The sequence below is a fragment of the Salvelinus namaycush genome, unplaced genomic scaffold, assembly GCF_016432855.1.
Source record: "Salvelinus namaycush isolate Seneca unplaced genomic scaffold, SaNama_1.0 Scaffold9, whole genome shotgun sequence".
Lineage (NCBI taxonomy): Eukaryota > Metazoa > Chordata > Actinopteri > Salmoniformes > Salmonidae > Salvelinus > Salvelinus namaycush.
This window is the reverse complement of record NW_024061641.1, coordinates 539,039-554,257: the sequence shown is the minus strand read 5'-3', so window position 1 is coordinate 554,257 and position 15,219 is coordinate 539,039. Positions and strand designations below refer to the sequence as shown.

The window sequence follows — 15,219 nt, the reverse complement described above, 5'->3', positions numbered from 1 at the left end:
TTCCTTTCCAGTGGTGGTCCTCATGAGAGCCAGTTTCACCATAGCGCTTGAGGGTTTTTGCAACTTCCCTTGAAGAAACTTTTAAAGTTCTTGAAATTTTCCGGATTGACTGACCTTCATGTCTTAAAGTAATGATGGACTGTCATTTCTCTTTGCTTATTTGAGCTGTTCTTACCATAATATGGACATGATATTTTACCGAATAGGGATATATTCTGTATACCACCCCTACCTTGTCACAACACAACTGATTGGCTCAAATGCATTAAGTTCTTATGGCTGCAGGGGCAGTATTGAGTAGCTTGGATGAAAAGGTGCCCAGAGGTGCCCAGAGTAAACTGCCTGCTCCTCAGTCCCAGTTGCTAATATATGCATATATGCATATTATTAGTATTGGATAGAAAACACTCTGAAGTTTCTAAAACTGTTTGAATGATGTCTGTGAGTATAACAGAACTCATATGGCAGGCAATAACCTGAGAAAAAATCCAACCAGGAAGTGGGAAATCTGAGGTTTGTAGGTTTTCAACTAATCGCCTATCGAATAAACAGTGGGATATGGGTCATGTTGCACTTCCTACGGCTTCCACTAGATGTCAACAGTCTTTAGAACCTTTTCTGATGCTTCTACTGTGAAGTGGGGCCGAAGGAGAGGGGATTGAGTAAGGTCTATCATGACCTGAACATGCGCTGACCATGCACGTTCACGTGAGAGGGAGCTCTGTTCCATCGCACTTCTGAAGACAAAGGAATTCTCCGGTTGGAACATTATTGAAGATTTATGTTAAAAACATCCTAAAGATTGATTCAATACATCGTTTGACATGTTTCTACTGACTGTTATGTAACTTTTTGACATTTCGTCTGCTTTTAGTGAACGCGCTTCGTGACTTTGGATTTGTTTACCAAACACGCTAACAAAGTAGCTATTTGGACATAAATGATGGACATTACCGAACAAAACTAACATTTCTTATGGAAGTGGGAGTCCTGGGAGTGCATTCCGACAAAGATCAGCAAAGGTAAGTGAAGATTTATAATGCTATTTATGACTTTTGTTGACTCCACAATTTAGCGGGTAACTGTATGGCTTGCTTTTGTGGCTGAACGCTGTTCTCAGATTATTGAATATTGTGCTTTTGCAGTAAAGCTTTTTTGAAATCTGACACAGCGGTTGCATTAAGAACAAGTGTACCTTTAATTCTATGTAAAACATGTATCTTTCATCAAAGTTTATGATGAGTATTTCTGTTATTTGATGTGGCTCTCTCCGGATATTTTGGAGGCATTTCTGAACATGGCGCCAATGTAAACTGAGGTTTTTGGATATAAATATGAACTTTATCGAACAAAACATATATGTATTGTGTAACATGAAGTCCTATGAGTGTCATCTGATGAAGGTCATCAAAGGTTAGTGATTAATTTTATCTCTATTTCTGCTTTTTGTGACTCCTGTCTTTGGCTGGAAAAATGGCTGTGTTTTTCTGTGATTTGGCAGTGACCTAACATAATCGTTTGTGGTGCTTTCGCTTTAAAGCCTTTTTGAAATCGGACACTGTGGTGGGATTAACAAGAAGTGTATCTTAAAAATGGTGTGAAATACTTGAGGAATTTCAATTATGAGATTTCTGTTGTTTGAATTTGGCGCCCTGCACTTTCACTGGCTGTTGTCATATCATACCGTTAACGGGATTGCAGCCCTAAGAAGTTTAAGGTAAGAAATTCCAGAAATTAACTTTTAACAAGGCCCACCTGTTGATTGAAATGCATTCCAGGTGACTAACTCATGAAGCTAGTTGAGAGAATGCCAAGTGTGCAAAGCTGTCATCAAGGCAAAGGGTGGCTACATTGAAGAATCTCAAAAATAAAAAAATATTTTGATTTGTTTTAACACTTTTGGTTACTACATGATTCCATATGTATTATTTCATAGTTTTGATGTCTTCACTATTATTCTACAATCTAGAGTAGGTGTATCCAAACTTTTGACTACTAAATCTATTTACACGTGGGAATACTTGGGAACAGATTCCCTAAATTAATAAGATAAATATCCAACAACGAACCAAAAAAAATACAATTCTATATATTAGTTTTGCTCAGAAAACTTGGGGGCCAAATAAAACCACCAACGGGCCGCCTATTGGGAAACCTGCATCAGATCTGGACATATTGTATCCATATCTGACTACAACATTGAGTGTTCACAACTCTCCAACATCATCCCTCAGTTGTTCACCTAAAAAGTGGTGGTTGTCTGAACTGCAGATTGTCCATTTCATACACAAAGAGTAGCAACATTACCTGTTAGGTTCAGACAACAGCCCCATTATATCATTACTGTGACATTGGACTGAGCAGGATCAGGAGGACCAGCTAGAGTTGGTCCACAGGTGTATCTCAATACTCTCTTAGTCCCCTCTCTGTCCTCATTTACTTTCTTTGTGGATGTCTTTCACGTGTTAGCAAATTAGTCTTCTGAATGAATATATTATCAGACTAAGCAGCCATGTTGTTTCTGATTGAAGTTTTTCCCTCAGTCACCACAGATAAATGGTTTCTCTCCTGTGTGAATCAGTATATGTCTCCTTAGGTCCCTCCTCTGAATAAAGCTCCTCCCACAGTCAGCACAGCTAAATGGTTTCTCTCCTGTGTGAGTCAGTTTATGCATGGTTAGGTGCCCCTTTCGATTGAAGCTTTTCCCGCAGTCACCACAGGTGAATGGTTTCTCTCCTGTGTGAGTCAGTTTATGCATGGTAAGGTGCCCCTTTCGATTGAAGCTTTTCCCGCAGTCACCACAGCTAAATGGTTTCTCTCCTGTGTGAATCAGTATATGTCTCCTTAGGTCCCTCTTCTGAATAAATCTCTTCCCACAGTCATCACAGGTGAATGGTTTCTCTCCAGTGTGAGTCAGTTGATGTTCAGTTAGATGCACCTTCCGAATGAAGCTTTTCCCACAGTCACCACAGCTAAATGGTTTCTCTCCTGTGTGAGTCAGTTTATGTTCAGTTAGGCTCACCTTACGATTGAAGCTTTTCCCACAGTCACCACAACTAAATGGTTTCTCTCCTGTGTGAGTCAGTTTGTGAGTGGTTAGGTTCCCTTTGAGACGGAAGCTTTTCCCACAGTCACCACAGATAAATGATTTCTCTCTGGTGTGAGTCAGTTTGTGAGTGGTTAGGTTCCCTTTGAGACGGAAGCTTTTCCCACAGTCACCACAGGTGAATGGTTTCTCTCCTGTGTGAGTCAGTTTATGCCTGGTTAGGTGTGCCTTGCGAATAAAGCTTTTCCCACAATCACCACAGATAAATGCCTTCTCTCCTGTGTGAATCCTCATGTGCCTGGACAGAGGCTTGAGATCCACTGGTTTAGAGTGACTCTCTCTGTTCTCCACAGTCTGGGTTTGGGGAAGAGTCAAGGACTGAAGTGGGTCCTCCAGATCACATTCACTTTTCAAACAGGAAGGAGTGAATATGGAGTCTTTGGTATCAAAGAGCCCTTGAAACTGCTCTTCCTCCTGACTGGTCCTGACTTCCTCCTGTTCCTCTTTAATCTGTATGGTCTCTGGGTCCTCCTGTCCCAGACTGGGGCTCCACTCCTGCTCACAGTGCTGCTGCTCAGGGGGAACCTCCTCTTCAGAGACAGAGAGCTGCAGGGAGTCTGAAGGGAAGGAGAGGAGGAGCAGAGGTTATTTATATACTACAGAATTAAATAGAACACTTGAATCACAAATGTGAATTATAGATCAATGATTTTTTTATTGAAAATGTCTTTACTGGTATTGATCCTAAATTATAACAGGAGCTAAAATAATGTGCAATACTGATAAATTGTTCTACTGCTCCCAAACTTGATATTTTAATAAAGCTTGTACACGTCCTAATAATGTGAAAGATTTCTCAGAAAACTAGATGTTTTGGTCACCGTATCCTTACTTCTATTATGACCTCACGGCGTTTAAGATGAGCAGAGTCAGGGGTCAACAGGACTGAAGCCGTACTCTGCCTACTGCCATCATCAATGTAATATTGAATTACTAGTGTGAACGTAAACGTACTCACCATCTCTAATGAAATGCATTGGAGTCAGAGAGGCTGTGCTATATAAGCTTCTGGATAATTATGAATGAATCTTCAATGACGACAAGTGAGAAAGTTAAAAGAAACAAAGATCATCACATCCCCCCCCAAAATGCTGACCTCCCCCGTTATTGGGGAGGGGGGGTGTATGATCTTTATTCCTGATTTTGACGGATATTATCTTCATTATTCATGATTTATTCCTGATTATCCATAATCATAGTATCATCCACATGAATGTATAAGTGTTCAGAAACATATTATATTCTTATTTACAATGTAAAACATTACTACAAAAGTACAATACATTACACTTGAAATGTTAGTCATTTAGCAGACGCTCTTATCTCCAGCAATTACAGGAGACATGAGGGTTAAGTAACTTGCTCAAGTGCACATGGACAGATTTTTCACCTAGTCGGCTTGGGGATTCGATAGGCCACCTGTGGCCCCACATTATTCACCTTTCAGTTTCTGTACATACATACTTGTTCTACATAGTTTTACCTCCGGTAAAATGTTGAAATGGTGATCACAAAGCCTAAACAGTTTATTAATTTACTAGAACTATTGCTGACTATCAGTAGATCTACATACTAACCTATTCTACATAGTTGTATCTCCGGAGTGATCCGCAGCATTCTCCGTAGCCGATCATTCTCTTCCTGGTACTCTGCTACTGCTTTCGCAAATTCCCCGGAAATCTCCACAGCAGCAAACGCTGTTAAACGCTCATTTAAAAACTCTTGAAACGACTGTAGTTTAGATGTTTTCAGTGGACTGAGAGTTGGGTGTTCAGCAAGTACGGCTTCTTGACGTGGGTCCTCCTGATCACATTCACTTTTCACACAGGAAGGAGTAAATATGAACTCTATGACATCAGGCTCCAACCCTTGAAGCTGCTCTTCCTCCTGACTGGTCCTGACTTCCTCCTGTTCCTCTTTAATCTGTATGGTCTCTGGGTCCTCCTGTCCCAGACTGGGGCTCCACTCCTGCTCACAGTGCTGCTGCTCAGGGGGAACCTCCTCTTCAGAGACAGAGAGCTGCAGGGATTCTGGAGGGACTGAGAGGAGGAGCAGAGGTTACCACAGTCTCCAAATCCAGAACAAATTCAAGAAAGCGTACAGTATTATAAAGAGCCATTGTCTCATGGAACTCTGTTCCATCTCAAATTGCTCAAGTGAAAAGCAAACCTGGTTTAAAAAACACAGAAAGCAACACCTCACAATGCGTCTCACCTATTTGACATTTTGTGTGTATGTATTGATATGTAGGCTACGTGTGCCTTTTAAAAATGCTGATGCATTTGCAACAGCTAATGGTAATCCTAATAAAATACCAAATAACCACAGAATAAGGTATAACCATAAAACGGTCAAACAGGGTAACGGTTCGAATCATTTTTCCACCATTCATTTTTCCCCATAGGGGATTTTACAATGACTTAAAATAAGGGCTGTGTTTCGTGTAGGCTTACCCTTTACAATGACTTAAAATAAGGGCTGTGTTTTGTGTAGGCTTACCCTTTACAATGACTTAAAATAAGGAGGCTAACCCTGGCGTGACGTTTTGATAACCGTGTAAATCTCTCAAGGACAAGGTGACTTTTATTAATATATTCGCCTCCCCCCAAAATGAAATGATAATCAGCTCCTGATGTGGCTATCATAAAGAACTACAAACACCATGATGATCTGGACGGGACTGCCGAATCGAGGCAAAGTAAAAAATCTATGGATGAACTATCTAACGTCATCTAAATGTAGTAATGAATAAACTGGCAAAAATGTATTTAAATGAACAATTCTGTGAACTATCTTGTACGAGTTTTAAAATGACAAAATACGTGTTAGCAAAGAAGTCAGCTATAGATGACGTGCAGCCGCTTGCTGGGATTTGTAGTTCCGCATGATGTCTACTTGGATGCTAATTAGCATTTTTTCAAATCGGAGCGTAAATAAAGCCGAATATCAGTGGAGGCTCCTCAGAGGAAGGGGAGGCCCATCCTCCTCAGTGAATTTCATAAAAATTGTGAAACATTTTTTTTTTAAAGTTATCCCTTTAAGATAAAACTATAGTTAATATTTCCATGTCACCAAATCATTTATTTTAAAACTAAAGAGAGTCGCACTCCATATATAAATTCCCAGTAATTTATTGGGTAAATCACCAACGTTTCAGCATCAATGTGCCTTCTTCAGGGTAATGTCATGAAAACTTGATATGATGTTCATAAGAAGTGTCTGAGATCAAACTCAATATTCAGACCACTAGGGGACAATGTTTTTAGATAGGATATCCAGTAAGCCTCCCTTTGTACTGAAAGCATAAGCTACAACTAGCTTGCACTGCACTGCATAACATGTGGTGAGTAGTTGACTCAAAAGAGAGAAAGACAATAGTTGAACACTTTTGAACGATTTAATATCTTCAAAAATGAAGGAGAAGAGAGGGAGAGCTGGCTAAATTTAGTCTATTTTTCACTTCCACTTAGCTAGCGAATGCAGCTAGCTAGTTAAGCCTACTCAAAACACCCAGCTCAAACAGATATTAGTGTAACCAATGGCTAGCTAGTTAGCGGTGCGCGCTAATAGCGTTTCAATCGGTGACGTCACTCGCTCTGAGATCATGAAGTAGTTCTTTACCTTGCTCTGCAAGGGCCACGGTTTTTGTGGAGCGATAGGTAACGATGCTTCGTGGGAGGCAGTTGTTGATGTGTTCAGAGGGTCCCTGGTTAAAGCCCAGGTTGGGGCGAGGAGAGGGACAGAAGCAACACTGTTACATTAGATAGCTGGCTATTGCTATCCAACACTGGAACTCTTCCAAATCAAGGTAGGCTTTTGGTTGTATTTTTGGTTGTATAAATGTTTTGCCACCGGTGTCCTCCGGTGTAACTGCTAAACTGCTTGCTGACTACACTGTACTGCATGATTGTAGAGGGTTTACTAATGTGTTAGCTCTAGTAGCTATGTTGACTATGACGTTAGCTAATAATGGTGACAATGTAGACTGTGTGTAGCAGTTAGCGGTTATGATATGAAGGTTTGGAAAGATTTTTTTGCCTGGTCACAGACAGCTGATGTGTTGTGCACTGAAGGGAAAAGGTCAGAGGAGGAGAGCGCGTAAACGCGAGAAGGAATTATAGCTACAACGTTCAAAGTGATCATACTGTTTGTATGTTGCTGCTACGAAAGTGAACTGTGTTTGCGTGTAATCAGGGGTGTATTCATTCCACAGATTCTGTTGAAAAACTTTATTACATACCTGAATTTGTCCAATATAAACTCTTGTTTGCAACTGTTGGCCTAATGATTACACCCTAGATCAGCTAGATGCAGGCAAGAGTGTGCAAGGCGGTATTAAATGTGTCGCTGTCTGTCACCTTGATTACTCAAATGTTTCTCAACCTGTGCATCTGTGTTGTATACTATCATTCATAGGCTAGGCTACGTTGTAGCAAACTCATGATGGCTATAGGGAAAATGTGAGTATCATGTAGTAACCTAAACCTATCAATGTTACATTGAGCTGGGTGAATGGAATATGAATGACAGTCATCCAATATGCTGTAATAGAAATAAAGCCATGCTCATAAAAAAAAAGGATTGTCCTCCATCTTCAACAGCACCGACCGCCAGTGGCGAATACATTGATAAAAGTCACCTTGTCTGAGAGAGATTTACATGGTTATCAAAACGTCACACCGGGGTAAGCCTACATTAAACGCAGTCCTTATTTTAAGTGTTTCTAAAATCCTCTATGGGAAAAATGAATGGTGGATAAACGATTGAAACCATTTCCCTGTTTGACCGCTAGGTTTTATGGGTATTATTACACCTCCACTGTGGGACTCTATACAGGCTTTAGACATCAGGGTTGGGGTCAATTTGAATTTTTAAGCAAGTAAATTCAAGACTAGGTTAACTATAATGCCAATTCAATAATTAAAAACTAGAATCCATTTTCAATGACTTCTCAGTAATTGAAGAGAAGCTATTTATTTCCAAATTTGATCTATTTTTGAATTTTAAATTAAAATCACTTCCTGTTTTTATGACAATGTTTTTATTAATACACGGTAAGTTTAAAAACAACTTCTTCAACATGTATGAAGTGGTGATCAGTTAACAATTTATCAATAAAGTGGAACTATAGCTAGCTATCAGTATCTACATACTAACCTATTCTACATAGTTGTATCTCTGGTGTCCTCCGCAGAAGTCTCCGTAGCCGATCATTCTCCTCCTGGTACTCTACTACCGTTTTCTCAACTGCCCCAAAAATATCCACAGCAGCCGCCGTTAAACGCTCATTTAAAAACACACACAACATCTGTAGTTTAGACATGTTCAGTAAAATTAGATCTGGGTAGTCTATTCAGTTTGGTCAGTATGTATTTCTTTACTCCCCACAAGGAACATAAAAAATAAAAACTCGTTTCCAATCCTACTTCCGTGTTCTAGTCAAGGAATCTTAGGACATTCTTTGTTCTAGTTGGTGACGAACCCAGAAACACAACAGGGCCGCCAGCTGGATGGGAGTTTACTGTGCAAGGCAGCCTACAGACCAGTAGCAAAGGAAAACGACGACTACATGTACACAAATAGTGGTTATCATAAGTACAGGATGATCTGGGAGAATCAATTCTTCCCCAGGAGTCAACAGTTTATCATTACTCCATACAATATTAAATCAACATGAAGAATGAGCAGCATTACGTCAGAATTTATGAGAAATACTCTTGGAAATACTCTTGGACAAATGCAAGGATGCCTTTTCTGGAATTGTTTTTAATTTCACGTATCAATTACATCAACCTGACCTAAATCAAATGATCAGATATTGCTGTTTCTAATGAATGGAAAAATTAAACAGACTTTGAACATCAGAACTGTGAATTTCCTACAATACTCTGTACTGTTTGATCATTACCTCATCATTCAAATCAAATCAAACTTTATTTACATACATTGTTTTACAACATTAAGTCCATGGTACAGTATACGTATTTATCTGATACCCATAGTATGAATGGTCTGGAGTTGCTTTCCTTTCCTAAGAGTGTTGTCCACATTCTGCCTTTTTATTCCCATCTTCTGAACAAAGATGTTATTTCTATGGTCAGTTTTTCTCTCTTTGTGGACAGATGTTTGAAGGTCTTGCCATAAAAGAGGCAGGTGTAGGGTTCCCCCATTGGGGGGTTCGAATCCAATGGTGGGCTGAAATCCAATGGTGGGTTGCTGTCAAGTCCTACATGGTTGCTGCTTATTGTCATGTTTTGTCTTTCATCATGTCTTGTCCCTGTGCTTCCCTCTGCTGGTCTTATTAGGTTCTTTCCCTCTTTCTCTCTCTCTATCGTTCCGTTCCTGCTCCCAGCTGTTTCTCATTCTCCTAACGACCTCATTTACTCTTTCACACCTGTCCCCTATTTTGCCCTCTGATTAGAGTCCCTATTTCTCCCTCTGTTTTCCGCTTCTGTCCTTGTCGGATTCTTGTTTGATGTTTGCTGTTCCTGTGTCCTTGTTCCGCCCTGTCGTGTTCTTTGCCTTCTTCAGATGCTGCGTGTGAGCAGGTGTCTATGTCAGCTACGGCCAGTGCCTTCCTGAAGCGACCTGCAGTCTGTGGTCGCGTCTCCAGTCGTTCCTCTCTATTGACGAGAGGATTTCAGTTCCTGTTTTGGGATTGACCATTGATAATATCCAGGAGAATCATTTTTTGTTTATTACTGGAATAAAGACTCTGTTACTATTACGTCGCTTTTGGGTCCTCATTCACCAGCATAACAGAAGAATCCGACCAAGATGGACCCAGCGACTATGGATTCTCTCAACACTGCCGTCGAGTTCCAGGGAGCAATGCTCGGCAGACACGAGCAGGAATTGTTTGCTGCTCGTCATGCCGTTGAGACCCTGGCCGTTCAGGTTTCCGATCTCTCTGGACAGTTTCAGAGTCTTCATCTCGTGCCACCAGCTACTTCCTGGTCTTCCGAGTCTCCGGAACCTAGGGTTAATAACCCACCATGTTACTCTGGGCAGCCCACTGAGTGTCGCTCCTTTCTCACCCAGTGTGATATTGTGTTCTCTCTCCAGCCCAACACGTACTCAAGAGAGAGAGCTCGGATCGCTTACGTCATATCACTCCTTACTGGTCGGGCTCGGGAGTGGGGCACAGCTATCTGGGAGGCAAGGGCTGAGTGTTCTAACGATTATCAGAACTTTAAAGAGGAGATGATACGGGTTTTTGATCGTTCAGTTTTTGGGAAGGAGGCTTCCAGGGCCCTGGCTTCCCTATGTCAAGGTGATCGATCCATAACGGATTACTCTATAGAGTTTCGCACTCTTGCTGCCTCCAGTGACTGGAACGAGCCGGCGTTGCTCGCTCGTTTTCTGGAGGGACTTCACGCTGAGGTTAAGGATGAGATTCTCTCCCGGGAGGTTCCTTCCAGCGTGGACTCTTTGATTGCACTCGCCATCCGCATAGAACGACGGGTAGATCTTCGTCACCGAGCTCGTGGAAGAGAGCTCGCGTTAACGGTGTTTCCCCTCTCCGCATCTCAACCATCTCCTCCCACCGGCTCAGAGACTGAGCCCATGCAGCTGGGAGGTATTCGCATCTCGACTAAGGAGAGGGAACGGAGAATCACCAACCGCCTTTGCCTCTATTGCGGTTCTGCGGGACATTTTGTCATGTCATGTCCAGTAAAAGCCAGAGCTCATCAGTAAGCGGAGGGCTACTGGTGAGCGCTACTACTCCTGTCTCTCCATCAAGATCCTGTACTACCTTGTCGGTCCATCTACGCTGGACCGGTTCAGCTGCTTCCTGCAGTGCCTTGATAGACTCTGGGGCTGAGGGTTGTTTTATGGACGAAGCATGGGCTCGGAAACATGACATTCCTCTCAGACAGTTAGGGAAGCCCACGCCCATGTTCGCCTTAGATGGTAGTCTTCTCCCCAGTATCAGATGTGAGACACTACCTTTAACCCTCACAGTATCTGGTAACCACAGTGAGACCATTTCCTTTTTGATTTTTCGTTCACCTTTTACACCTGTTGTTTTGGGTCATCCCTGGCTAGTATGTCATAATCCTTCTATTGATTGGTCTAGTAATTCTATCCTTTCCTGGAACGTTTCTTGTCATGTGAAGTGTTTAATGTCTGCTATCCCTCCTGTGTCTTCTGTCCCCTCTACTCAGGAGGAACCTGGTGATTTGACAGGAGTGCCGGAGGAATATCATGATCTGCGCACGGTCTTCAGTCGGTCCAGAGCCAGCTCCCTTCCTCCTCACCGGTCGTATGATTGTTGTATTGATCTCCTTCCGGGGACCACTCCCCCTCGGGGTAGACTATACTCTCTGTCGGCTCCCGAACGTAAGGCTCTCGAGGATTATCTGTCTGTTTCTCTCAACGCCGGTACCGTGGTGCCTTCTTCCTCTCCCGCCGGAGCGGGATTTTTCTTTGTTAAGAAGAAGGACGGTACTCTGCGCCCCTGCGTGGATTATCGAGGGCTGAATGACATAACGGTTAAGAATCGTTATCCGCTTCCCCTTATGTCGTCGGCCTTCGAGATTTTGCAGGGAGCCAGGTTCTTTACTAAGTTGGACCTTCGTAACGCTTACCATCTCGTACGCATCAGAGAGGGGGACGAGTGGAAAACGGCGTTTAATACTCCGTTAGGGCATTTTGAATACCGGGTTCTGCCGTTCGGTCTCGCTAATGCTCCAGCTGTCTTTCAGGCATTAGTTAATGATGTACTGAGAGACATGCTGAACATTTTTGTTTTCGTTTACCTTGACGATATCCTGATTTTTTCACCGTCACTCGAGATTCATGTTCAGCACGTTCGACGTGTACTCCAGCGCCTTTTAGAGAATTGTCTCTACGTGAAGGCTGAGAAGTGCGCCTTTCATGTCTCCTCTGTCACATTTCTCGGTTCTGTTATTTCCGCTGAAGGCATTCAGATGGATCCCGCTAAGGTCCAGGCTGTCAGCGATTGGCCCGTTCCTAAGTCACGTGTCGAGTTGCAGCGCTTTCTCGGTTTCGCTAATTTCTATCGGCGTTTCATTCGTAATTTCGGTCAAGTGGCTGCCCCTCTCACAGCTCTGACTTCTGTCAAGACTTGCTTTAAGTGGTCCGGTTCCGCCCAGGGAGCTTTTGATCTCCTCAAGAAGCGTTTTACATCCGCCCCTATCCTTGTTACTCCTGACGTCACTAAACAATTCATTGTCGAGGTTGACGCTTCAGAGGTGGGCGTGGGAGCCATTCTGTCTCAGCGCTTCCAGTCTGACGATAAGGTCCATCCTTGCGCTTACTTTTCTCATCGCCTGTCGCCATCGGAACGCAACTATGATGTGGGTAACCGCGAACTGCTCGCCATCCGCTTAGCCATAGGCGAATGGCGACAGTGGTTGGAGGGGGCGACCGTTCCTTTTGTCGTTTGGACTGACCATAAGAACCTTGAGTACATCCGTTCTGCCAAACGACTTAATGCACGTCAGGCTCGTTGGGCGTTGTTTTTCGCTCGTTTCGAGTTCGTGATTTCCTATCGTCCGGGAAATAAGAACACCAAGCCTGATGCCTTATCCCGTCTCTTTAGTTCTTCTGTGGCTTCTACCGACCCCGAGGGGATTCTCCCTGAAGGGCGTGTTGTCGGGTTGACTGTCTGGGGAATTGAGAGACAGGTAAAGCAAGCACTCACTCACACTGCGTCGCCGCGCGCTTGTCCTAGTAACCTTCTGTTCGTTCCTGTCTCTACTCGTCTGGCTGTTCTTCAGTGGGCTCACTCTGCCAAGTTAGCTGGCCATCCCGGCGTTCGGGATACGCTTGCTTCTATTCGCCAGCGGTTTTGGTGGCCTACTCAGGAGCGGGACACGCGCCGTTTCGTGGCTGCTTGTTCGGACTGCGCGCAGACTAAGTCAGGTAACTCTCCTCCTGCCGGTCGTCTCAGACCGCTTCCCATTCCTTCTCGACCATGGTCTCACATCGCCTTAGACTTTATTACCGGTCTGCCTTCGTCTGCGGGGAAGACTGTGATTCTTACGGTTATCGATAGGTTCTCTAAGGCGGCACATTTCATTCCCCTCGCTAAGCTTCCTTCCGCTAAGGAGACGGCACAAATCATCATTGAGAATGTGTTCAGAATTCATGGCCTCCCGTTAGACGCCGTTTCAGACAGAGGTCCGCAATTCACGTCACAGTTTTGGAGGGAGTTCTGTCGTTTGATTGGTGCTTCTGTCAGTCTCTCTTCCGGGTTTCATCCCCAGTCTAACGGTCAAGCAGAAAGGGCCAATCAGTCGATTGGTCGCATATTACGCAGCCTTTCGTTTCGAAACCCTGCGTCTTGGGCAGAACAGCTCCCCTGGGCTGAGTACGCTCACAACTCGCTTCCTTCGTCTGCTACCGGGCTATCTCCGTTTCAGAGTAGTCTTGGGTACCAGCCTCCTCTGTTCTCGTCCCAGCTCGCCGAGTCCAGCGTTCCCTCCGCTCAGGCTTTTGTCCAACGTTGTGAGCGCACCTGGAGGAGGGTCAGGTCTGCACTTTGCCGTTACAGGGCGCAGACTGTGAGAGCCGCCAATAGACGTAGGATTAGGAGTCCTAGGTATTGTCGCGGTCAGAGAGTGTGGCTTTCCACTCGTAACCTTCCCCTTACGACAGCTTCTCGCAAGTTGACTCCGCGGTTCATTGGTCCGTTCCGTGTCTCTCAGGTCGTCAATCCTGTCGCTGTGCGACTGCTTCTTCCGCGACATCTTCGTCGCGTCCACCCTGTCTTCCATGTCTCTTGTGTCAAGCCTTTTCTTCGCGCCCCCGTTCGTCTTCCCCCCCCCCCCCCCGTCCTTGTCGAGGGCGCTCCTATTTACAAGGTACGAAAGATCATGGACATGCGTTCTCGGGGACGTGGTCACCAGTACTTAGTGGATTGGGAGGGTTACGGTCCTGAGGAGAGGAGTTGGGTTCCATCTCGGGACGTGCTGGACCGTTCGTTGATTGATGATTTCCTTCGTTGCCGCCAGGGTTCCTCCTCGAGTGCGCCAGGAGGCGCTCGGTGAGTGGGGGGGTACTGTCATGTTTTGTCTTTCATCATGTCTTGTCCCTGTGCTTCCCTCTGCTGGTCTTATTAGGTTCTTTCCCTCTTTCTCTCTCTCTATCGTTCCGTTCCTGCTCCCAGCTGTTTCTCATTCTCCTAACGACCTCATTTACTCTTTCACACCTGTCCCCTATTTCTCCCTCTGTTTTCCGCTTCTGTCCTTGTCGGATTCTTGTTTGATGTTTGCTGTTCCTGTGTCCTTGTTCCGCCCTGTCGTGTTCTTTGCCTTCTTCAGATGCTGCGTGTGAGCAGGTGTCTATGTCAGCTACGGCCAGTGCCTTCCTGAAGCGACCTGCAGTCTGTGGTCGCGTCTCCAGTCGTTCCTCTCTATTGACGAGAGGATTTCAGTTCCTGTTTTGGATTGACCATTGATAATATCCAGGAGAATCATTTTGTTTATTACTGGAATAAAGACTCTGTTACTATTACGTCGCTTTTGGGTCCTCATTCACCAGCATAACACTTATGGCTGAGCTGTGGCTGTAGGCATTGTTCTGATTGTCTGGAATTTTGAAACTCTTTAGGTGGGTCGCAGTGGCAAAAGGTTTGAGATCCACTGGTTTAGAGTCTCTCTCTGTCCTTCACAGTTTGGGTTTTGGGAAGAGTCAAGCATTGAAGTGGGTCTTCCTGATCACATTCTCTTTTCACACAGGAAGGAGTGAAATTGAACTCAGTGATATCAGGCCTCAGCTCTTGAATCTGCTCTTCCTTCTGACTGGTCCTGACTTCCTCCTGTTCCTCTTTAATCTGTATGGTCTCTGGGTCCTCCTGTCCCAGACTGGGGCTCCACTCCTGCTCACAGTGCTGCTGCTCAGGGGGAACCTCCTCTTCAGAGACAGTGAGAGAGCGCTGCAGGGAGTCTGGAAGGAAGGAGAGGAGGGTAGAGGTTATCTACGGTATATACCACAGAAGTAAATAGAACACCTGAATCATACAGATTTCTATGATCTATACAGCCTTTAGATGTGCCTGAGTGCAACAGCTAGGACCAGCTTCCAAGTTTGTAGATTTTTACAAAGTCCATATTGATACAGAAACACTAAACAGTAATTAAGAT

At 44.2% G+C, this 15,219-nt stretch overlaps 2 protein-coding genes across 2 annotated transcripts in view; both read right to left on the bottom strand.

Moving 5' to 3' along the window:
• Nucleotides 1-15,219, bottom strand: part of LOC120043328 (zinc finger protein 2-like) — a 401,596-nt gene that overhangs the window by 294,257 nt on the left and 92,120 nt on the right. The gene's annotated exons all lie outside the window — the stretch shown is intronic.
• On the bottom strand, nucleotides 1,980-8,510 carry LOC120043332 (zinc finger protein 436-like). Its single transcript, XM_038987957.1, has 3 exons — nucleotides 8,264-8,510; nucleotides 4,684-5,145; nucleotides 1,980-3,663 (listed from the first exon to the last, which is right to left on the bottom strand). The coding sequence occupies exons 1-3, from the start codon at nucleotides 8,427-8,429 to the stop codon at nucleotides 2,540-2,542; spliced, it is 1,752 nt and encodes a 583-aa protein (XP_038843885.1). The 5' UTR covers nucleotides 8,430-8,510; the 3' UTR covers nucleotides 1,980-2,539.

Bases quoted from the DNA above. Each gene is read 5' to 3' on its own strand.
- LOC120043332 (XM_038987957.1), bottom strand. From the start codon at position 8,429: ATGTCTAAACTACAGATGTTGTGTGTGTTTTTAAATGAGCGTTTAACG. The intron at 5,146-8,263 runs GTTAGTATGTAG...TCCTCCTCTCAG, and splicing joins GATACAACTATGTAGAATAG to TCCCTCCAGAATCCCTGCAG. The intron at 3,664-4,683 runs GTTAGTATGTAG...CCTTCCCTTCAG, and splicing joins GATACAACTATGTAGAATAG to ACTCCCTGCAGCTCTCTGTC.